This window comes from Gymnogyps californianus, chromosome 20 (genome assembly GCF_018139145.2).
Source record: "Gymnogyps californianus isolate 813 chromosome 20, ASM1813914v2, whole genome shotgun sequence".
Taxonomy (NCBI): Eukaryota; Metazoa; Chordata; class Aves; order Accipitriformes; family Cathartidae; genus Gymnogyps; species Gymnogyps californianus.
Genome location: NC_059490.1, coordinates 9,065,352 through 9,089,531, shown reverse-complemented (window position 1 = coordinate 9,089,531; position 24,180 = coordinate 9,065,352). Strand labels below are relative to the sequence as shown.

Below are 24,180 nucleotides of genomic sequence, written 5' to 3'. Positions count from 1 at the left end.
GAGGGAACCGGTGGAGGTGACCAGCACTCCCTCGCCCCGCCAGAGACGGACCGCAGCTAATAGATGGCTCCACTTCCCGCCAATCGCAGCGCTGCGCTCCCTACTCCAGCCAATCGCCGCTAGATTCCACTCTGGACCAATAGCGGCTCGCGGCGCCCCCCCACCTAGCCAATCACTGCCTGCTGCTTTTCTACCAACCAATGGGCTCCTCCCTACCTCGGAGAGGGTTTACATTCTTTCCGGCCCAATGGCGAGCGCCCTCTGTCAGCGTCGAGCCAATGGGAGACGAACGGCGAGTGACAGCTGCCCAATGGGGACCGCCGACTCTCCCATCCTGCGGAGCGGGGGGTGGGTATCTCCCCGCCGCCGCCTGAGGAATGTCAACTATTCAACATGGAGACGGCGGTTACCAGGCTCGAGACCATGGTGAGTCCGGGCGGCGCGGGCGGCGGCCGAGCTGAGGGGCGGCCGGGCCGGAGTCCGGCGGAGGGAAGGCGGGAGCGCCTCGGAGGGCACTGGGCTGCCGGTTGAGGGAGGGAGAGGAGGGGGGGAGGCGCGGGCGCGGCTGGGGGCGCGAGGGGAGAGCGGCCGCTCTCCCCTCGCGCCCCCAGCCGCGCCCGCGCCCCATCCGGGCCCTGAGCGGAGCCCGCGCGGCCCTCGACGGGGCGACCGCCGCTCGCCGTTCGGGTCAGACGAGTTCGGCCGGGCCGGTCCATTCTGTTCCCCCCCCCCCCCCGCACCCCCTCCCCCTCCGCCTCCCCGAGGGGGGCGGGGCTTGATGGTGCCGCTCCATTCACCCCCTCAGCGCGGGGGCAGGGCCCGGCCATTTCCCTCTCACCTGGGGGGGGGGGGGGGAAAGGCGGGTTCCGCGCAGTCCCGGGCGCGTTTATTGCTCTCCGTGGCGGGAGAAACGGTGCCGTTGAGGGGCGCGACCGGACCGGTCCGTTTCATTTCGCCGTCGCGGTGGGGGAGGGCGGGGGGGGGGGGGGAGCGCGGCGTAGAGCAGAGCGCTCTCGGACTAGTCCATTTTCTGTCAGCGGGGGGTGAGGGTGGCGCTCTCACCTGGGCTGGACCATTTTCCCTGCGGGTGTGTCCGGGGAGGAGAGGCCGGCTGGGCTGTTTCATTCGCTCTGGGGCGGGGGGGGGGGGGAAAGCGGGGCGATGCAGCGGGATGGCTTCCCGCCCGGGATGGCTTCCTGCCGGGAAGTCTTTCGGACTCCGCTCCTTCTCTGCCTGGGAGGACGGGGCAGGTAGAGCGGGGCAGGTCCGCGGGGCTGGCAGCGGGAGTAAGAACCGGGGAGCCTTTCCCCCATCGCCTCGCCGCGGGTGGGCGCTGCGGGGCCGGGCCGCTCGCCCTGAGGAGAGGGGCGTGTGGGGGGCCGGGGCGGCAGCGCGACCCTCGAGTGGGCCGCCCGCCCGCCGGCGCTGCAGGAGGAGCGCGGCGGCCTTTTCAGTCCTTCTTTCTTCGCGGGGTCTCGGCTGTAGCCAGTCCTGAGGAGAGGCTGGCTTTTCCTTCAGCCATTCAAGTTCGCGTAGTTCTTCACAGCGTTTAACTTGGTTTTCGGCACTCTTTGAGGCAGCCCCTGCAGGCAAGACTGAGCTACCTTATGTAATAGTCGCCTTTCTGCCTGCCCCGCTCATGGAAAAGCGAAAAAAAAAAGGGAAAAAAAAAAAAAAAGAGCTATGCTGTGCTTTCACATATCGAGAGGCACTGGAAAACTCTTCAAACGGCCAAGTTCCTTGTGGCATCCTTCAAATTTTGATGTTCATTTTTGCTTCTATATAATGTAATCTTTTTTACATTTTTTTTCGTTAAAATGCTTTGGAAATATTTTATGTGTTCAAATGCTTAATAGATAATACAATTTCTATTCCTAAGTCCTTTCATAAAGTAAAATGCTAGTACTGACATAGTTCTCCAAAATATGATGCTTCTTTGGTTTTTGCTTGGAAACTTCCAGAAGTTTTTTGTAATTTTAATTGTCCTAGCAGCAGTGTTAGGTACCTTAATGGATAAACTACAAGTGTCCTCATGGAGAAAAAAAGTACATTATTCAATACAGAGACAAATAATACAATAGATTCATCTTTGGGTTTTTTTTCTCCTCTGGCAATCTTGGTTTCAAGTTCTCATTAAGAAATAAATAAAAATGAGTTTAGTAGTCTCCTAGTTCTTATTTGTACACAGCAACATCACCAAAGTGAAATATTCAAGAGAAATTAAGACTAGGAGGAACAGTGGGAGAACGGGAATGTTGTATATCCTCCTTATTCCTTAACCTAATGAGTGCTAGACTTCAATACACAAAATTGGTGTGTTGCTTAATGCCCTGTGTTTAAACTTGTTTAGTTTACTTACTTTATTGCTCCTTCAGTCACTTCAGCACCAGCATAATGTGCCCCTTAAAGCATTAGGAACAGTGGGCAAGGGAGCCTGTGTTGTCTGAAAAGAAGCAACTGGCTGAAAGTTGTCTAAATGTGAGCTTGTTCTGCTAACGTGCCTTTGTCACCTCACTGAGTGACCTCCATGTCATTGCAATAGTAAGACACTTCTGAGTGAATATTTTAAGCTACAATACTATTTCTGTTAAGAAATAAAAAGTAAGAATTTGAATAAATGCATTAGTTGAAAGATCAGAGAATTCAAATTATCTTCCCTAATTCTCGGTTTTACTTTAAAAACAAGGTGGTGTGTTTTGTGGTTTGTTTTTTTCTTTGAATAAACCATGCTTTTGAGGAGGTGTTTGTTCTCCTTTAGCATCTCAACTGCAGTCATCATACTGAATACCTAGAATGGTAATAATATACAGTATTTGAATTCATTGACATACTACGTTCTTGTCAGAGCTCTGAAGTTGTTCTAATTTCAAATTCAAAACCTCAGCCTTGCCCATAGTGTAAGCTTGATCTCCCCATACCTTTTGTCAGTATTCTTTTTTTTTTGGTAAAACCTAGTTTGTTGAGCAATTTATTTTTTCCTTGTAACATGTTTTTCTCTCTGTGTAAATCTGTTTAGAAATGCTCAGGTTAGATGTTGATTATTTTTATGTTATGGTTTATTTCTGTGTTTTATTGAAAGTCTTAAAGTCTGCCCATTAGTGACTCTCATTTTAGGACATGTAAATAATTGGAGAGGTATTTTGGCCCCCTTAAAGTTAAAAGGGGCTTTTATATATGGTAGTGGAAGAAGACAGTAATGGGACACAGTCTTATGATCTACTTTATGAGTAGACCAAAATGATCATTGCACAAATAATTTCAAGGTGGAGAGCTCGTTCGGGTCAATTATCCGCACAGATGGCGCGTAACAACTTCCAAAGGTTTTGAGATTATAGCTTGGTCTTTCACCCCATTCTAACTACCCCAAATCTTTGGGTAATCCATTTGAAAACTGAATTGACTTTGATTTCACCCTGTTAGTCTTACATTTTTCTGTTTGATTCTTCTGTTAATTTCTTCTAGCAGAAGATGGAAGATGGTATGCCTGGCTGCCTTCTTCCATTAAAACTGCTGGGTGGCACACGGCAGTTGCATCTTTATCTGTTTTTTTGGTTTTGGGTTTTTTTTTAAGAAAAGGGTGTTTTCTTAAATACACCTCGAACAATTTCACTTGTTAATTGCCTATATACAAACCTCATTCAAAAGTGCAATATTTCTCTTTGTCATTAAGTTAATCAGAATATGTACATTGGCAACCGTGTCTCACATATCGCAGCTTTGTGTCTCTTGCTTTTCCTTCTGCTTATTGTTTTTTCTTCCTGGATTTCCTGTGAAGTCAGCTCTCTCCACAGAAGTGTGATAAAATAACACTTCTTATTTCCCCAGAGGTTTTGACATGCATTTCATGGAAAGCTTCATTTTAGTCTCATGGAACCAGGGATAAACTAGTTTGTAGGAGCTTAAAAAGAACAATGTGTATGAAAATACCAGATACTTGATGGTTATTTGAGACTATTGCTCAAGGTACAGTAACAAGAAGAATGAACCATAACATCTACAATATAAGATGAGATTCATTATGCAAAAGATTGTAAAGCTGACTTATTAAGAATTTAAGTAAGAATACTGGGTGCTGTATTTTAGGATTTAGGCACCTGAGACTGTGCTGTACGAGCGTTCATTGAAGTCAGCTGGGACTGGAGATCTTTCCAACAGCTTCAACAGGCACAGAGTCAGGCCTCTAATGAAAATACAGTACATGGTAGTTGCTGGTGATAAATGTATCCTTCTGTACAACAACCATTTCGTTAACCTTTAATGCTGAGGACTTCACATACTGAGCTAGTGCCTTCCAGTATGCATTTCAGCACTCTGCACTGAAAGAAATTTTGTGGACATCCATTTAGTAAAATTTGATAACAAATGGATAAACTGTCAGATGAGTTGAGAGTGCTTCATTCAGAGCAATTTAGTTAATTTCTGTCACCGTATTTTTGGTATAATGGACCTTTTTTTCTTTGAGTGGTGTCTGTCCAGTGCCCTTTTTATGTTGTACTACTAGTGATCACGCACAAAAAGCAGTGCAATGTTAAAAGGGCATTGGCCAGCAATACTATCTACGTTACTCATTCTTCTTCTTATAGTCACAAGTCAAAAGTTGCTGGCTGAGACCAGAAGGTGATTTGCAAAACAACTGTAAAAAGGGATTGCCACTAATTTATTTTTTTGCATTCATTGTCTTCTAGTTATTTGCCAAGAAGAAATGTTAACTGGTCTTTTAATGACAAATACCATCAGCTCTACGTGTGTGTTTCCTTAGAAATAAGTGCCCTACAAAGAGGACAGATCACTGTATAGCATTCTTATTTCCTACAGTGTGTTCTAGAGAAATGTTGCAGGTGTGGAGTTGACTCAGGTTGTTGCTCTGTGTGTATCAGCAATCATCCGTCTCTCCACTCCATTCCTCTGTTACTTTGCATTTTGTAGTTAAGAATCTTAGCGCCTTCAAACCCTAAGAGTTCTCAAACTTTTCATATGAAGTTACTGGTTTTGTTAAAAAGAAACGCATTTATTGAGATTTATGAAATACACCCCCACTTTGATGGTGCTCTAACATCCATGTGGTAACCCCAGTGGTAATGTACATCCACAATGTTGGGAAATGAGTGTGCATTTAAGTTTATTTTGTAAGTGATTCAGCACCTGCAAATGAGAAGAATAAACTCTGGTGTCCAGAAAATGTTCCCTGTAATGCAGTTTAAGAACATCTGTCTGAAAGCAGTTTAGAATCTTTGCTTGCTATGAGGCAAATCTAATAAATAAATAAATTTGGAAATTTAGTTTCCAGTTAAAAGAGCACCAAATTGTTTGAAATTGAATTTCTGACAGATCTGTTGAGCATTTTGTTGGGTGTTTTCCTCCTTTTTTTTCCCCCTTCTTGGTCAGTGGGATGACAGGGATTATGAATAATAATAATAATGTCTTGAAATATGTGAGTTCTTGTGTGTCTGTATCAGGACGTGGTGAACATTAACCTTATCCAATTCTCCATGATCCACAGAAACCACTATCTGAGTCGACCTATTTTTTCTAATACATATTTTGTGTATTGATTACTTGTACAGAATTCTTGCTGCTAACGAATGCTCTGACTTTATTGCACTACTGTACTTTACAGCTAGCAGTGCAATAGTATTGTCAAAGCATCTGAAAGCAGAGTACGCAGCAATGGCTTGAGTCTTGCCTCACAGTTTCTAACACTTTCTTCTAAGCCTGTGAGTAAATTACAAATTTACATTTCACAAACTGCATCTTCTGTGTGATTGTTGTACAATAGTCATCATATGAATGGTCCTAATCTGTAATATTAAGGTGAGATTTTTGCAGGTGTATGTTTCTTGAAATACAGCAAGAAATAAATACTTATAAAATAAAGGAAAAATGGATCATACTGGAGGAACTTATGGCCGTGCTTATAAACGTGCTTTGAAATTGCTGATAATAAATTTTGTTTCTTTTAGGGTTAGCATACTTTCAGAAAAAAGCAGTGAGACTGAACTGTGTTAATACTTTCATTGAGCACAAATCTTAAAATTATAGCCACGCGACGGATAAGGATTCAGCTTCGCATTCAATTTTTAATGTCTTGAATCATTATAGTAGCGTGGTATTAGTGGCTTACTGTCGTTCTGTAAATCTCAAATTATCAATATTGAATATTTAGCACCAGTGCTTCATGGATAATTTTAAAAGCCACCCATGTTCATTTTCTGCTTTCCCAATAATTAATAATCAGATGGAGGAGTTGGAGAAAAGCAAAAAATTATCTTTTTGGCGTGCCTGCCTCTAGGAATGAAAACCTAAAAATGTTTGCTAGTGGAGAAGAACAGAAATGATTGAGCAGTTAGGAGAAAATCCTCATGAACTCTTTAAAAATACATAGTGTAATAAAAAGTATTTTATTCTTGCATTTTATCATGACTGGTTTCTGGGGTAGATGTGGGAAGGAGTTTTGTTGGGCCGATGGTAAGTTATGGGAGTAACGGGTAAAAGCTTTCCGTTTGATTTATAGATGCTCAAGGTCTTTACTAGATTTATTTTCTTTTTCTTAAGCTATTATTTGAAAATTTACTGAAGGTGTGTATGTGTATGAAACATCATACATTTTCACTGCATCAGAAAGGGGATTTTACTTGTAGAATATCTTGGATCGAACACTACTCCCTTAGGCCATCTGAAGTTCCAGATCCTCAAAGGTATTAATGGCAGTTCCTGAAGGTGGATCCCAAGGCTGATGTTTAAAACATAAACATCCTTTCGGTATTCAGGCCTGACTACAGGCTACATCCACAGACTACGGAAGTTTGTCACTTCAGCTACCATTATAGCACTGCCAGTTAGTACTTTGGGATACAGTTAACAAATGTAGCCTTATTTTGATCCTTAAAAAAGTTGTAATGGTTACTTCAGGCTTAACCTCAATATAAATAGTGAAAATCAAATTACGTAAGTTATGAGCATTTTTAACTTGCTTTCATCGTTGTCTCTCCTGTGACTGTAAAATCACCAAATTATTACATTAAAAAATTCATGAGTTGTTTGTGAACTGGGAAAACTGCCTTTCTTTAAAGCAGAAGTCCTTAATAGATATTAAAATTGCAGACTAAAATTAATTAAGTAATAATGCTATCAGCAGACTGTTTTACAAGGCAATTAGATAATTCTCTGGTGGCTTATTTATCCCAAGGAAAGAAATGTGATGTCGTTGATTTTATTATCTATTTGTCAGTCTGGTTTATTGGGGAATAATAAAATGTATTATGGGTATTATAACCATCTAAGAGAATGCATTCCTAATATAATTAATAATAAAATCTCTGTTGATATGCTTGGATCCTGAACACTTATTCATAATCTCTGCGGTGTAAATAACTGAGTGTTGCAGTTTTGCTAACAGAACTTTTAATGTTTGAAAAGAAAAACAATTAGCCAAGAAAAAGCTCTAAAAATTGATGGAAAATATGTTAATATCTCAGGAGAAAAAAACCAAAACACCTCCTGCATCCAGTGAAGATCAGTGTTCTTTTCTATTGATATAGCTTTCCTCTTTGGTGTACTACTAAAAAACTTCATCTTGAGAGGTTTGGCATAGCAAAAGCATATAACATAGGAAGAGATGGAAGTGTTTTCATGTACTTTGGGGGAGCTGCAGGAAAAAGGTACTAATGGCAATCTGCAAAGAGAACAATTGGGTAATTTGGGTTAGACAAATGGAAAGAGGGTAAAATTAATAGAAGTGTGTGTGTGTACACACACATAATTCTTACATGTGAGAGGAAAATGGTTATGTTAAGTCTGAAAGTTTATTGCTTTATATTTTTCAGGCTAGAAGTGTGTCAGCATAATTGGCAAACATTAGCCAATGGAATAGATTGGAGGAATAGAAACTTACTTTTATAGTACATGAGCCTTTAAAATGGAGGCATCTGGCTTCTGCTTTCCTGAAATACAGGAAACGCAAATGGTTGGGTTTTGTCTGCAGTTTTTGTTTTTTAATATACTGTGGCTGACCTTAAATATTTTAGTTCCAGAAGGCAGAATCTGATCTGGATTATATTCAACACAGACTGGAGTTTGAAATAATGAAAAGTCTTCCTGATAATCCAGCAGCAGAGGTAGTATTTTCAGATTAAATTAATAGATTTTATTGCATTTTGCATGAAGTTGGTAATAAATGGGTAATTTTCTTTAAACCTAAAATATATGTGGCTATTCTTTTATCCAGTTGTTAGGTTTTTATTATTATTATTATGAAGTATTTCTTGCATCATATATCAAGGTAACTGGCCTAATATGAATTCAGTGCAGAAACCAACAAAACCCCCTTGATTTCTTGGTATAGTCGAAAGTCTCCCATGTTCTGCTTTGAGAAATGAGTAGTAGTGTTAACACCTAAATTTAAGAGACAGATTCCAATCTGAGCTAAAAGCACCCTTGCTCTGAGATCAAAAGATAAACTTGCTAATAAGCAATGACTTAAATTCAGATTTGGGGGAGAGATGAGAGCAAGAGGAAAACAATAAATGGCAGCATGTAAAGGATTTTATAAGTAAGTCCTTGTCTCCATGTATATTGTACCATATAGTGGAAAAATAATCTTTTTAGTTCGAAGTCCCTAACTTATTCCAACTCAGAAAAGCCATTAAAATTCACCAACACAATAAATTCATCCTCCTGTATTTGTTGTGGAACCACAGAGTTATGCTGTTTTATTAACACTATCTATCATTTTTGCTTATGAAAAATTAAGTGAATAATAGATGAAACAGATGCTCACAGCTACACTTTTCATTGTAAAGGGTCATTTCATGGTCTATTTTAGTGTCTCTAACGCATACACTTTTAATTGGTATGTAGCCACATTAATTTTCTCTTTTTAAATAGATTAAATGTACTTTTAATTTCTACATAGGAAAATCCAGTTGCTCTCTTGGAAGAACTCTCAGTGGTAAAATCTCGTTATAAAACGTTATGTATGCAGCTGGAAAAAGTTTCCATAGAGCAGAGGGAATCCATGAAGGGCATCCGTGCTGCTCTAGAGAACACAATGAAGATGGTTCAGGCATTACAGCAACATACTGATCTTGAGGTAGTATTTTCATTTTAATCACTCGGGTCTCACTCCTGTAAATGAACATGTATTTGTGTAACCTTTACGTAGATGTGAGTAGTTCCACTGGAAACTGTTATACATGCAGACTCTTAGAAGACTCTTAGAAGATAAGACGACTGTTTACCAGAAGAAATGCTTGCAAGATTGGAGCTCTTTTTGTAAATCAGAAGCCTGACTCATCACTCAACAGTTAAGCTAGTGGTATTCAGTTTTGGAGTTGAAGTAATACCATAATAGTGTGAATAGTGTGACACATGTTTGAATAGCTTCATAGAAATTGATGCCTCTGTGCACAGCTGTGTCCCAGTTCTGTACTGACATTTTTTTAAAAGTAGCCACCTTAAAGAAATTAGAAAGTGAAACCAATTTTAAAAGGCAGAAAAGCTTTTAAATGGCAAATGTATTTTCACTGTCTAAAGTGAGTAAGTTAAAACCAATGCATTGTAACATAAGCGCTGGAATTGCTGTTAGTGCAAAGAAGTCAGTTTTTCTCAGTATGATAATACCTATCTATCTATTAAACAAACCCAACAACAAACAACGCATTTTTTTAAGTGGTCTTCAGACACTGCTTCATTACAGTTTTGAAGAGGTTGTGAAAGCATTGATTTTGTCCCTTTACAAATAAGGTGATTTAGATCAAAAAAGCTAATTGATAGTCTAGTGGCCAGTCTAGAACTGGTGTGACTAAAACATATTCCCAGATCTCCGCTCTCACTTTAATGTTCTAATGACAGTGCCCCGAGATTGTGTTTAATCTGTCAACAGCTCTAGACAAGTTACTGGTAAGTCTTTATAGATAAAATATACTGTATAATGATTTAAAAGACAGTAGTTGTATGTCGCAGAAAGGAAAAAATATTTTCTCTCCCTGTGTTCCAAGGATATGCTGCCAAGAATAATTTCATATTTGGATTTTGTTGAAGTGGAAGACTCTTGTCTCTTGAGTTATATTTAGACTTTTTAGATAAAGATTTTCTTGTACTTTGTGTATTTCCTAAACCAAAGATGGATTAAACTGTTATGGAGATATGTAAGTCTTTAAGTGAAATACTTCTTTTTATTGAATAATTTATCTTCTTTACGTTGAATCATTTATAGTATTGATGTTAAAGGAATATTATGGTTGGATTTTTCAGAAATACTTTGCTTGTAAATTTGCTTTCATTTGAAGGAAAGTAGGAGTCTACTATTAATTTCCATGAGAAAAGGGCTACACAAACATTGAGTTCTTCTGTAAATATCATCACCCTAGGAACTGAAAGTATCAGAGTTCTCTGTGTTTTTTTTTTCTAGCGCTTACCTCTGTCAGGAGAAGAACAGACTGCAGCACAGCAGTTAGCCTGCCAAACTGTTAAAGAAATGGAATCACTAGTGGAAGAGGTAATTAGGCCACAGTATGTCAGTATTCCAGAAACCATTAATCCTGAGTATAGCTCAGCTGAAGTCAGAAGGGCTGTGTTTGTGACTTAATACCTCTCAAATGAATGGAATTTTTCAGAAATGGGACTAAAGTTTCTAACAAACCTTTTCTTTTTTATTGTATACTGATTAAGTTTATGATTTGTTCCAATTCAATTGTCCAGGAAGGAAAACTTTGCTTTGATGGAAGACTTTGTTCCCCTTATTTTTTAACTGGGATATGTTTATGTTCCTTTTCAGAGATGCAGTTGGTTGATCTTGTTGATCCTATTGTTCTGTTAACGCATTATATAAGAAGCCTTTGGGCGGAGTGAAGAATGTAGTTGATTCAAACCAATGTATATCAAAATGGGGAGAAATTTAATTTCCTGTAAAATATTAAATAAATTTTGGAATATGAGTAACGATAAGTATATTCTAACTGTAATGCAGCAGAACATAGATCTAAACTAATACTTGTTAAAAAGTCAGATATTCTCCCATAGCTACTCAAAGCACAAACTTCTAATATAATTATCTGCAAAGATTTGGTCTGGGTCTCATATTAAGAGCAAAATATTAAGGAAGGTTAATCGAGTGTAATTATCTTATTGACTTTATCTTTTTCTTTATGTCTTCTCACTGCCCACTACTCTTCTGTCAAAGGATGCCTCGTTTTCTGTCCCTTTATTGCCACGGTTGGTTTGCATGAAAGCCATCCAGTATCTTGCACCTTCATTCACTCTTTGTTTGCAAATATCTTCTCCTACCTTGATAAATGCTCTCAATTTCTGTCTTTCCATTATTTAATTCTAAAGCACTTAACATACAGCTGGCATAAACCAGGCCCGATGCAAAATGTAGCTACATCCTTCAGCTACTGAGGCCAGTTTAATTGGTATCAGTCCCTATGTTGTCATTGAGTGTGTTTTGAAGATGTTCTCTGAAAGGCAGAAAGAATGGAAAGATGTCACAAAGGCCCTGGGATTTTTTCGTTAGTGCTGTATTTCTGGCTGAGGAGAGTGAGATGTAGCTACCTTCAGCTTGTCAGAACTGTCAGCCTCTGAAGGTTGCCTGAGAATAGGAACGCCATCTTTTTCCTTTGCTGCATGTGCAGTGCTTTCAGCTAGATCCATACCGGAATGCAAAGGAGAAAGCTGAAGAGGCTCATCTGACTTGCATATAAATCTTTCTGTATCCATTTTAAACTTATTTTTTGAAACCAGGATTTGTTCAATGCCTAAGATTTTGCTGTTGACATCAGTTGCTGCAAGATCCTTGGTTATCCAACGGTGAAATGTAGTTACTAATGCAGAAATGAAATTGTAAAAAATAATTTCTGAAGAAAATTCCAACAAATCCTGACATTATCTTGTTTATTTTTAGCCATTTTGTTCAGGATCTACAGTCCCTAGCTCAACTGAAGGTAAGTGCTGAAAGAATAATCTTCCCACTGTTTCCCCCCCCAGACTGATCTCCCCCCCCACATCCTCAGCCCCAGTAAGCTTTGTGAATAGTATCAACCTCTCAAGACTTCCATCTCTAATATTGAACTCTAATAGTTCTGTGCTATTCAAACATATCAAGTTACTGTCTAGAATTCAGAGAGTAATGAATTAAACTGTTTTACTTTCTGAAAAAGGCAGATATTGTATATAACTTCAGCTGACAAATAAGGGCTGTTTTACCCCTAGTACAATAGGGCCAAATCTCACTGTAAGTAGGAATAGGCTGAGACCTAGGTATGGTTTCTGAGCTCTTTTATTTAAAAAACACAGAGCCTATGATGCACAGTAAATTCACTGTTTTCACTCTCAAGCACTAGTAACTACTGCTTTTATATGAAGAATTTTGACTTTAATATAAGCAAGTGAGCCCTTACTTATATTCCACATATAGTTCCCATGTCTCTGGGAGTTTTTCTTGCTTTTGATGATATTGAAGTGGATAGTGGTGTGTTTATGGTCTGGAAGAAATGATGTACTAGTCTTACCATAGAAATAGCTCGTTTAATCCATTTCTCCCTACTTATAGAAAGGAATTTTCCTAGTTCCTTTAAAAAAAAAAAAAGAAAAAAGAAAAAAAACTAGTCACTGACAGACCAAATTTATTAATCCCCCTCAGATCTCAAATTAAATGATTTTTCACGGGGCCTGTAGATACAATGATAGTTTGGAGGGAGGATCTTCTGTCTCTCCTTCCTCCTGCTGGAAAATCTTCCTTTAGACCCATTTAGGGCGTTTCTTAAAAAGTAATGAAAGTACTTTGTATCTTTGGCCTAATTTCTGAAGAAACAAATATCTTCTATTTCCAATTTTTTAGAATCGCAGTTCAAACCATTGACTGAGGAAATACTCATGACTGTACCAAGGAGTATCAGAAGTACTGTTAAACTAGCAGACTTGAACAATTTGTACAGGGAGCTCTTTAACCACTTCATTGTAAATAAGAACAGGTAAGACTTAAAGCCATTCATTAGTAAGAATTTTATAAGCTGTAAAGAAATTCAGCCTTTTCAAATTAAACAGAAACAGCTAGTTAACCATTCGCTGCTGTATTACAACTTCATGATTTGATTTTGCTCCCCTACACTCTTCTTGGTTAGGTACATACCCCAAAGTGTTAGGCCAGCATACAAACCCCTCTAAATTCATTTGTATAAAAATGGCTTGTATGATTTGATAATTTTCAAAACTGAATGTCAGGTTCTTCAGAAACAGATTTGTTCACTTTGGTTTCACTGTACAGATGCCCAAAACTGGGTCTGTTCAGGAAAGTTTTGCTGACAGAGTCATTCTGCCAAACCCTTTTAGCTTTCAGAATCTGCGTCCAGACTGGAAAGGCAAAGCCCTGATGCTAAACCGTGACCCTGAGCCCTGCGCTCCCCGCACCAACCCCTCCCGCCTCCCCGAGCCCTGACCCCTGTCTGGGATGTGCGCTGCGCATTTTTTGCAGGCTGATGTTAAAAATGAGGAAGTTTTTAACTCGGGAATTCTCTTTAACCCTAAGGCTAGATTAGCAAATGACTGTTCTCAGTTTGAAGTAGCACAGAAAAGTTAATGACAATCTGAATAAGCATGAGATTTACAGAGCACTCGCAAAAATCGTTCATTAAACAGTATGCGCTTTTTAGCCTTTTTCTGCCAGACCCGATGTTTGATACCCTCTTTTGCTAAATAGTTTGCTTTTGTCTTACAGAGCAGCATTGAGTGTTTCGCAGATGAACAAGATGAGTATGAAAGCCACTGACTCCAGAATACGAATCTTGAAAGAACTTGCTATTGTGGAACTTGACAAACAAGGAAATGTTAAATTAGTTGTGTAAATGTAAGCTTGGTCCATTCTTATTTGACACACAAGCGTCTTGGTCATAGCTCCTGGATTATTAACAAGCAAGTATTTCTCTGGCGTCGAGGAGTTAAGTCCACTGTTGGAAAGCTGTTAATGTTTCTGTATACAAATTCTATTTATAATACTTAAAATCGGAGAGTTAAAAAACACTGAGGCTGGTATTTTATCTTGGATATTTATAGGTTGATGCATTTTTGAAGAGTATTGTTAGCCATGTGACACTTCCATATTCTTGCTTACATTCCTGAGTGGGTTTTGAAGACAAATAACCCAAGCCACTTAATTGTACTTACATTCCTGAATAAATGATGAAAGCTAAGGAGATGAGGCCGTAGATTTATTATGCTTTTGTTTATGTGACTCCTGACCCTGAGCCCTGCCCTAACCCCTGAACCTGGTCCCTGACCCTTTTAATTTTCCTTTGATGTCAACTGTCTTGGTTTTTTTACAGTCCAGCAAAATTGCAGACTCACAGAATAGCTGAGGTTGGAAGGGACCTCTGGAGATTGTCCAGTCCAACCCCCTGCTCGGAGCAGGGCCAACTACAGCAGGTTGCTCAGGGCGGTGTCCTGAAAAACTCCGAGGATAGAGACTTCACAACCTCTCCGGGCAACCTGTCGCAGTGTTTGACCACCCTCGTAGTAAAAAAAAAAAAAAAAAAAAAAAAGGATTTTTTTTCTTATTTATTTCAACCTAATTTGAGAGAGTAAGGTATCTGAAGTTTATTAAGTTCCTACAGTTTTTGTGAAAAATGATGGCTGTCGAAGGAAATTGAAATTAGTGCCCTTAGGATGAGAAAGGCTGATTTCTGAACTCATGGATGAACTGGTTGGTCTATTTAGGGTCTGTTGGGAAGAGGAACAGGTTGTATATCGAAGAAAGGGGAGGAAAGGACAGGGATAACTTGATTTTATGATGTCTGCTGCTGAGTGTGCCCTTTTACCTGCAAGGTTGCTATCACTTCACAAACTGATTTAGGCATTTAGACTTAATCATATTGCTCCATTTTCAATGCAGGACTCGATCCTTACTCTCACTACCTTCAACGGTGTTAAATATTTATTAGTGAAATCTGGCTAAAACAATTAAAGATACCCATTAGTGGGAAAACAACTGCCACCTAAGTGTGCTGCATGTAATTTCACTGCAACTGCAGCCCTGAGGACAGTTACCTTGTCCGTTTCTAAAGCCACGCGAGGTGTGGAAATCCATCCCCGCAGCTACATCTCGTTTAGCTGCTGCTTGCTACTCCTGAGATCTGTCGTCAGCACAGAGTAACTGAGGGCAAAGCTTTTTGTCTTGAAACCCAACAGCTGCAAATTCCTCTGAGAAAGCAACGCTGTCTCTCACGTTGATCTGCGTTCCGCGCTGCGATGCTGCTGCTGCCGCAACAACGGCGGGGAGCCGGCGCGGACCCCACCCGCCCGCGGGCGGAGGCTCCGCGGCTGCGCTGCCGCCTCGGCACCTCTCGCTTGCTTTCCGGGCCGGGAGCGCTGCTGATCGTGGATGAGCCTCCAGCTCACCCGGCCTTCAGAGCCGCGCTGACAGCCCGCGGTGCCACCGGGCCGCTGCGGGCGCTTCCCGCCGGCTTCGGCTGCCGTTACCGAGCGGGCGGGAAGCGACACCCCGCCCCCTGACGGCGGGCGGGTGGCACCGCGCGTGCGCAGTGCGGTGCGGCGGTTAGGCCCCACCTCCCCTCAGCGGCCGCAGGGCGGGTTCGCGGAGGGCGGAGCGGCCCCGCTCCCCGCCAACATGGCCGGGGCCGGGGCGCAGCCTCTGCCCGGCGGCTCTTAAATCCGCCCCCCCCTGCGCCTTACGCTTTTCACCCCCGAGCAGTGCGGTAGGGAGAGGGGCCGGGGAGAGCCTTCCCCCGCCGTCGGAGCCGCGGCCATGGACGAGCAGAGCGTGGAGGTGAGCGGTTGGGCGGCGGTTGCGCTGGCGCTCCCTCAGGGAGGCGGGAAGGGCGGTGTGGGGGAAGCGCTGCCTCGCCCGGGGGCGCATCCCCGAGGCCGCGGGGGAGCAGGCGGGGCGGCTGCACCTTCTCCGCGGGAGATGGCGAGCGGTGGGGCCGGGCCTCTCCAGCGGGAGTCTGGGACAGGGCATCCTGACCTGCTTACGGGTGAGGGGAGGGCTGGCGGGTTGGCGCCGGGGCCGCAGAGCCCTCGACGGGTCCCTCTCCCGTGTGTGAGGGGAAAGAGGCCAAGCGGCACCGAGCTATGGGCGGCCCGAGAGGCGGAAAACAGATTGCAGCTCTGCGGCGGGCAGGGATGCGCATAGCAGGGAGCTTGGCTCGTATGGGCACCGATGAGCTGGGTGGAAAGGAAGCAAGGTGTAAAGAGGTGGCTTTTCTAGGTGACGTGCAGTTATTTTACGTAGTCAGGGTTAGAAAATAAACTGGTGGAGCATCGGAGGTGCCTGTTGTGGAGGTGGATGGAGACCTGGCGCTGACAGAACCTGTCTTGGCATGCGTGAAGGCACAGTATTCGGTGTCTGTCTGTAACCTGGGCAGCTTCCACGCATTGCTGTGGTCTGTATTAATATAAGTCAAACAGAGAAGAATTTAAAAGACCTTGTGTGATAACTTCCTGTAAATTTAGTATTGCATTTTAATGGTTTGCAACTGTTAAAGAAGACACTAATGTATGAGAGATACTGTGGTATCTGTAAATTGAAGATATGCCTCACTTTTGTGCTGATCTGTAATTTCAACTATGTGGGGAAAAAATTAGCCCATCTGAAGAATCTTTCAAAGTTCCATAGTTAAAGCCAGAAGGGGTCTAACTCCTGTACAATACAGAATGTAAAACTTCTTTATCAGTGAAAAAGCTACCGATATGGAAAGCAAACATCGCTTGGCATTTCAAAATACATTTCTCATTTTGGGAATGGAGAGAGATGAGGTGGTTGTACTCTAGAACAAAATGCTTCCCGCTTCAAATGGGTATAGTAAAAAAAATACATTAAACTATATTTTTATTGCCCAAGATTAATTAAATGGGGTGTGAGGGGATGTAGAAATTGTGGAGCTAGTGCTAACGGTAAACCTTAAAAGAATGTAAGTCTTATAAAAGTCAAAAAAATGCACTGTCCAATTCAACCCCTCTCGTTAGCATTCTGTATAATACATACATGCACTTCCCATGCTTTTGAATTAGTTTAGTGCCAGTACCTTGAAACTCGTGGCTTCAGAATCTGCAGGTACAGCACGGTTTCTTCGGGCAACTGTTCAATCCCACGTGAACGCAAGCAGGAATAATATCTTGGCTACAGAAAGCCCCACTTGGAAAAAGATAAGCCAAACAAAGAAACTGTTCCCTGAAGAAGCAGCATAGTGTTATAAAATGGATGCTAAGAGCTGGTGTAGTGTAGGAGAAAGTGGGGAGGAGACCCAAGGTGTTTGACTCAGTATCTTGCTCTGAGATGCGCTATCCATAGCTGTTTGGAATGGGACTGCATTTATGAAACCTGGCGCTCTGCCTGGAAAATAAATGCAACTCTGATATGTTTGAAGTGTGTGGCTTAACAATAGCGATAATCTACCCTTTGCAGAGCATTGCTGAAGTATTCCGATGTTTTATTTGTATGGAGAAATTGCGTGATGCACGTCTGTGTCCTCATTGTTCCAAGCTGTGCTGTTTCAGTTGTATTCGGGTGAGTTTGCTTATAGTTTATTCTTGCAAATGTATGAACTTAAAAACTGCTGCTCTTATGAATACATTCTTCCTTCTTTCTTGCCCCTTTTCCTGGAGTTCCAAGGATTCCTTTTTCCTGCTCTGTGCTCTTTAGTTTCCCTTTCAAAATCTTTTACGACACCCTGAGGAAGAGCTAGGCAGGCTGTGCATTGCGTTCAGTAGTGCTAATTATAGGGACTATCTGGAATAATTGCTTTTAAGAAACAGACATGTAATGATCCCTTCTTTAGCATCTTTTGAGAGTCAGTGATGCCTGTATGGAAGACAAAAGTTGAGACAGGAATCAAATGCTGCCTGTGCATCTGTCAGTATGGAGCACTGGAGGGTCATGACATCATCTCTTGTCATCTTGGAGATGTTTTAAAATGCTTACCAAACAAGTATGATGTGATCAGATACGGGTAAATCTTTCTCAAAGGAGTCTAGTATAGCAGGCTAAAGCAGCATCTGAAGTGCCTCAATTCATTTATTAAGGTCATGGTTACCAATGTATAAGACTTCAGTTCCAACTCCAGACACTGTTAAGTGTTAGTGTAGTGGGAAGGGGCTCAGCTGAGGTTTTCAGACCTCTGGTAGTATTTCCAGAAATCAGAACAATCATCATTTGCTTTGAAAGCTCTGACAAGAACTATAGGTGAAGAATTCATGTTGCATATTAAGAATGTTAGATGGCATACTGTTGCTGAGTGGTGAGAGAGATTTAAAGATTCCTGAGAATCTTTAAATGTAGTAGTGAGCTGACAAATATAAGCACTTCAACTGCTGAGCTTTTACACTTGTAAGTTGTAGTGGGCAGGTGAAGTTCTTTCCTCAGCTACTCTGGAGCTTTCTGGAAGAGAAACATTCAAAGGGTCCTTGTGGATTAGATCATTGAACTGCAGGTATCTAACTTGCATATAAATAGCTCAAGAGGAAGAAATCAGTTACCTTGAAGACTAATAATTTAGACTCTGAAAAATATGCTGCTTGTATCTTTTGCTTTCTTTTGTTGAAACGTGCTCTTCAGTCTATGATTATGGGAGTCTGTGCCAGGTCTGTGGTTTCTAATGGAATATTTGGTACCTCAGAATTCTCTGTATAATTTTAACTGCAGTGTCTTTGACATCTAAAGAAAAGTGGTTGCTTTGTTACTAAGATACAAATAGCAGCTTCTTCTGTGACTAAGCGGTTGAACAGTTAAATTACAAATCTGTAAAAAAAGGAAAAAATATAGGAAGACTGTAATAAAAAGAAGTAACTCCTAATTAACGATAGAATGTACTTGCTTGCAGTTCTTTTTTCACAGTCTCTTTAAAAATGTTTTTCCTTTTTCCTTCATAGCGTTGGCTGACTGAACAAAGAGCTCAGTGCCCTCATTGTAGGTAAGATATTTTTAATATCAGAAATAAATTACAGGAATTAGGTGTACTGTCCTGTTATGATCGATCTTTTTTCATTGCAGGTTGCACTAAATTTGTAGGCTTGATTTTTGAGACCTGCCTGCTGTTACTATAAAAATTTACCCTGGTATAATACTTATTCTAAAATATGTTCTGGTTTTGTGACAAGATAATCAAGATCTCTGTTCTTCCCCTATTACACTGCTGTTTTCAGTTCATGCAGTTGGTGTAATAAGAGTAACTAGATGGTATTCCCCTTAGAACTCTTTATATTCTTGCAAGTATCAGAGACCAGAAACTTCAGTTTTCAGACTGAAATGTGTACTTTTTTATACCTACAATTTGTGTGACTTACCTTTTATGTGTTGCAGATTTGTCTGAGAGGTAGCTGCAATGTGTTGTTTGTTTTGGGTTTTCTTTAATGCAATGCCCCGCCCCGTCCCCCCAAGCCCTGGCACCCCTTAGCACTTCTAGTTCTTGAGTACGTAGCAATTCTAGCTCTTGATAGACCAAAAATTGGAAGGTGGCGTATTTTTTCTGCTAAGGGAAGGCAGGTATTTAAAAACAACTAACCAGCCATTTCTGCGGAACTTTTTTAATATTCAGCTTTTAAAGTATTTGATCAATAGCTCTAAAATCCTTGTAAGGAGGTAAATATATCTACATTTTACAAAGGGGGTAATTGAAGCAGTGCAATGGGCATAGTTGAATAATGGGAGAAATTGAAGAAGCACTGAGAAATGAAATTATTTGTCCAGCGTTATCCGGGAGCCTATCAAGAGATCTGGAAATAGTTCTTGGGTTCCCTGTGTAGCTACTCTGTATGTCATTGTGGGGTGGTTCGTTGTGGTTCCCGCCTCCCCCCAGCCCCCAAATGAGCAAATTGACTTAAAACATTACTTCCCCCCCACCCCCCGAAATAACTACAGCTTCAGCTTTTTGCCCGTGACTTTTCCGATAGTGTAGAATTGATGAACTGAATTCACTTCAATGCTTCTCTTTTAGCTCCTGGAGCTGAGTTCTTGCTCTAACTCTAGCAATGCTTCTTGCAGAGCCCCGCTGCAGCTACGAGAGCTCGTAAACTGTCGTTGGGCAGAAGAGGTCACACAACAGCTTGATACACTTCAACTGTGCAATCTTACAAAGCACGAAGAAAATGAAAAAGACAAGTAAATGGAGCATTGTTCACATAAAGCATTTTGCAGTTTGCCTTATATGAGCGGGCTTTTAATTTCGGCTCATTATTAAAATCAGGGAACAAACTGATAACTCTTACTGAAAAGCTGAATTGTGCTCACTGTCTGACTAAAAGTTGGAGTTCATTTTTGTTATACTTAATGGAATGAGAAAAGCTCTTCGGTGTCTTTGCCTAGAAAACCAGTGCTATTTCTAGTTTGACTCAATATAGTTAAAATGAGAGATATGGGAAATGTGAAGGGTAGTAATACTTCTTAAGGCTCTTAGCCCTTCTTAGTGACCATACGTCTGAAATAAAAGTCTTCTCTCAATGGCTTGCTCATTTGGCAGTCCCATTAAGACGGTGTGTGCTGATATGGTATGTCGGCAGATAAAAGGAGAGAAGCTGTTCTGAGAAGATGTCTTCTAGTCTCTTGCGAAAATGTAATTGATAAACCCAGTTTGAGATCAAAGAAAATATATGAAGTCCCACAGAAAGCACTACTATTGCTATATCTGTCACGTTACTGCTGTTCATTCTCCTTTCTTGTCTTTGGAGCCTCCTGTATCTTCTAATATTCTCTTCCTAGGAGCAACTTCAGTACCTTCTCAGCAGGCTTTTCTCCTGGTTTTATCCCATTACCAGTGCTATTATGTGTTTTAAGATATATTCTGGAGATTTGGAGGAGAAAAGTGTGAGAAGAAGCATTGAAAAATGGACAGGGACTAATTATGTGTTCTATGCCTGCCTCCTCCCCAAGTTCCTGAGCACTAATGGAGGGGGAAGGGAGAGGCATGTATTTTAGGTCTGGCCTGGTCTGTGCTCAGTTTGTTGATTGATGCTGTTCCTGAAATTTTAAGAAATGACAAAGATCAGTTTGTACAAAAAGTTTATGTGCCATTGCTCTGTGGTTTCTTTAGGTAGCATATGATTAGGATTTTAATAATGTGAAGTATTAACTTCTAGAATTCTGAGCTTGATTGATTGATGATATCCTTTATCTGCTGGGTAGAAATCCAATTTTAGTAATGTACTTTATCTCTGAAGTACTTCCTGAGAGAATACTAAGAGCAACATCTATTTTACAAAAGGTTTTTACTGAGTATAAGTATTCTTCTTGCAAAACGATGCTGATGTTATGTGTTTTACTCTGAGTATTGAGTAGCAAAACAAGTGAAAATGTTAAATTGAGTTTGCAGAAAATTCATAGCTATTTTCTGTTGATACGTGCATTTTTTGTTTAAGGTGTGAAAATCATCATGAAAAGCTTAGTGTGTTCTGCTGGACCTGTAAGAAGTGTATCTGCCACCAGTGTGCGCTTTGGGGAGGAATGGTAAGAAGAGACTTGCTTGCTTATATGCACATGGTATGCTATGATAAGAGACTGCAAGCATTATGTTTGGCAGCAGTTTGAAGAAATAGAAATGCTATGAAACTGTTGTTATGGCTGTTGAATTGCCATGCAAATACTGTAGTCATGTGTATTTATAATTAATGTGGATGTTGGTTGTGAAAGGCGATACCTCCTGTTTATAATTAGAGAAGCAAACTGAATTTTTGCAGAAAGGAGGTCAGAATTACCTGCCTTGTTATTAACTTCATGATGTCTTGGACAAACTTTAGATGGTGGTGAGAATTTTATGGGCAAAGGAAGAAGTCTTTCTCAGAAAATATAGCAAACACGTTATTTAAATGTCCTGGCCTGTAATCTTGAATATCTTCAAAGCTGTATTAGCAGCACAATTCACCACACTGTTTATTATCCTTTCAATTGAGTATTTCAAGGAGAGACTGCTGTCATTGTTTGGCATATAAGTGGTTAACAGTGCACTGCCTTTGTTTGGGAAGGGTGTTTTGGTAATAATAAAAATAAAATAACCCTTCTATTGTTATTTGATTTGTTAGAGAATTGCACAGTGAATGAAGCAGCTTATTTTTGGAGGACTGTTGAGACTCCAGATAACTCTTGACAGGAAGCTTTGATGGTATGAAAGCCAAATTCATGACTTCTTAGGAAGAGAAGTGAAAGACAGACTTCCTACATGCAATCTGCTTTGGAACTTTTCCAAAATGAATGATACACTAGGAGGCTTTTGTCCCCTCTTTCAGTAATTTAATAGGAGTGGAATAAAGTTAAAATGAGATGCTCTATTATTCTCCACCTCTTCCCCCCCTTTTTCTTTTTTAACAGCATGGAGGACATACTTTTAAGCCACTGGCAGAAATCTATGAGCAACATGTCACAAAAGTAAATGAAGAAGTGGCAAAGCTTAGGAGAAGACTCATGGAATTGATCAGTTTGGTGCAAGAAGTGGTAAGAAATCCATCCCAGATAATGTTAAGTTTTCCTGTAGTACGCCATTGTCAAAGGATAACTGTAAAGTGGGAAATGGAAATAGTACACCATTTCATATACTCTTGATGTTTTCAGTACCTGTTCAGAAGCTGCTGCTTCTGTGAAGGTAATCAGATTATCCCATAGAGAGAAGTTTTTACTTATACTCTTTTTATAAAATGTGGAAAGATCAACATATTCTCAATACTGGTTTTGTAGTTGCCAGACAGAAAAGGATGTTAGTTACCTAACAGGGAATTTTTCTTTTGGTGTATGCTATTTAAAAGCTAGAGTTGCACAGATCTCTGAAAGATATATTTTTGTCAACAGTTATAAAAGTGCAGTCTGCAGTGCTAAACAAGTATAAAAATGCTTTATTCTAATAGAGCTTATTTTCCTTTCCTTAGGAGAATAAACTGTAAGTATATTTGAGCCTACAGGATGGGCTGTAAAGCAGCTCACCAGTTAGAGAATTGAAGTTTGTGTATGTCCTTGTTCTTCCCCATAGGGGTAAATGCATTAGACATCCAAATAGTGACATGTTCAGCTTTGGCAGTTTCAGTGGGAATTGCAACAATTCAATACAGTTTCTTGTATTCTAGGAAGGATTATTTTTGTATTTTGCTGAATGCCGTTACTTTTATTGTGTAGTCTTTGTGCAAATAAAATAAGTTTTTTTTTTTTTAAACAAGTTTCTGTATGGTTTTTGTCTGTGCTATTATTCAGGTAGTTGTTTGCCACATGCAGTGGTAGGTTAGCTCTGCTTCAGCTCAGATGTGTCTGTTGTATCACCAAGTGGGCTACTTGTAAGTATTTGTAAAATGTTGAGAGGATTGCAGCCTTCACCTTCCAGGATGAAGGGTGCAATTTTTATCAAATTATTCTTGTTACCAAGAAGGTAACTTTTCTGTGCTGCTCAAGTTACAGAAGAGAAACTGGCAGCTGTATTTACAAATTTTGATACTAAAGAATCCCCGTGTGACAAATCTCTATGTAATGAGAAAATGTTGCTCAACTTTACTGTTAACCTTTGGTCACCCACCAGAGGGCACGCTTATGTATTCAGTAAAAGTCAAAGGATATTTACAACTGGCAACAGGAATAGCCTGTAATACAGCTCATTGAAAAACGTATTCCTATTTTCTTATTCTAAACATGCATTCAGTAAGACCAGGATTATTTTTTTTTCCTCATAGAACAATAGGGCTAGAGAGGACTCTAGCGAGGCCTAGGCATTTCTGGGATCTGAGAGAGTGGGGTCAACGTGTCAATGAGTGAAACATGCAAAAGTGTGAAGACTTGCTTTTTGTGCATGTTTTTTCCTGAACCCTGTTTTAGGAGAGGAATGTGGAGGCAGTGCGTAGTGCGAAGGATGAACGAGTTCGGGAAATCAGGAATGCAGTGGAGATGATGATTGCCCGGTTAGACACTCAGCTGAAGAATAAGCTTATAACATTAATGGGTAGGTATTTGCCTGATCTATTATGAGTAGGAGCAGTACATTAACAATGTGTAAATCTATTGAGAAACTTTCTTGCCCTGGGAGTATGACTCCTTACACACTTTATGGTGTTAAGCAGATTAACTTCTGACAGAAAACTTCTACCTACAGCAAAGCTTTTAGTTAATTATGTAGTTAGTGTGATACAGTTCTAAGTTGTTAGATGTAATCTGGTTATGTTCTGTTAGAAACTCCTGTATAATAACTTGGAGAACATTTCCATCTAACTGGA

The 24,180-nt window shown here is 40.6% G+C and overlaps 2 protein-coding genes across 9 annotated transcripts in view; both read left to right on the top strand.

The window, feature by feature from the left end:
- Positions 1 to 393: 393 nt before the first annotated feature.
- On the top strand, positions 394 to 14,322 carry SKA2 (spindle and kinetochore associated complex subunit 2). Of its 2 annotated transcripts, none has more exons than XM_050908759.1 (7): positions 394 to 426; positions 8,025 to 8,114; positions 8,912 to 9,088; positions 10,409 to 10,495; positions 11,900 to 11,939; positions 12,836 to 12,968; positions 13,712 to 14,322. In XM_050908759.1, the coding sequence occupies exons 1-7, from the start codon at positions 394 to 396 to the stop codon at positions 13,836 to 13,838; spliced, it is 687 nt and encodes a 228-aa protein (XP_050764716.1). In that variant the 3' UTR covers positions 13,839 to 14,322. The 2 variants fall into 2 exon arrangements, with proteins under 2 accessions (XP_050764716.1, XP_050764717.1); XM_050908760.1 differs by lacking the exon at positions 394 to 426 and adding an exon at positions 922 to 940 and having other exon boundaries at positions 13,712 to 14,320.
- A 1,313-nt stretch (positions 14,323 to 15,635) lies between these two features.
- TRIM37 (tripartite motif containing 37) overlaps positions 15,636 to 24,180 on the top strand; it is a 31,063-nt gene continuing 22,518 nt past the window's right edge. For 6 of the 7 annotated variants that reach the window (XM_050908755.1, XM_050908749.1, XM_050908748.1 and 3 more), the window contains exons 1-7: positions 15,636 to 15,775; positions 17,414 to 17,515; positions 18,877 to 18,917; positions 19,988 to 20,104; positions 21,358 to 21,445; positions 22,304 to 22,426; positions 23,786 to 23,909. In XM_050908755.1, coding sequence (XP_050764712.1) covers positions 15,755 to 15,775; positions 17,414 to 17,515; positions 18,877 to 18,917; positions 19,988 to 20,104; positions 21,358 to 21,445; positions 22,304 to 22,426; positions 23,786 to 23,909 — 616 coding nt within the window. In that variant the 5' untranslated portion in view covers positions 15,636 to 15,754. The remainder of the gene's footprint in view (positions 15,776 to 17,413; positions 17,516 to 18,876; positions 18,918 to 19,987; positions 20,105 to 21,357; positions 21,446 to 22,303; positions 22,427 to 23,785; positions 23,910 to 24,180) is intronic. The other variant, XM_050908753.1, reaches the window with a different exon arrangement.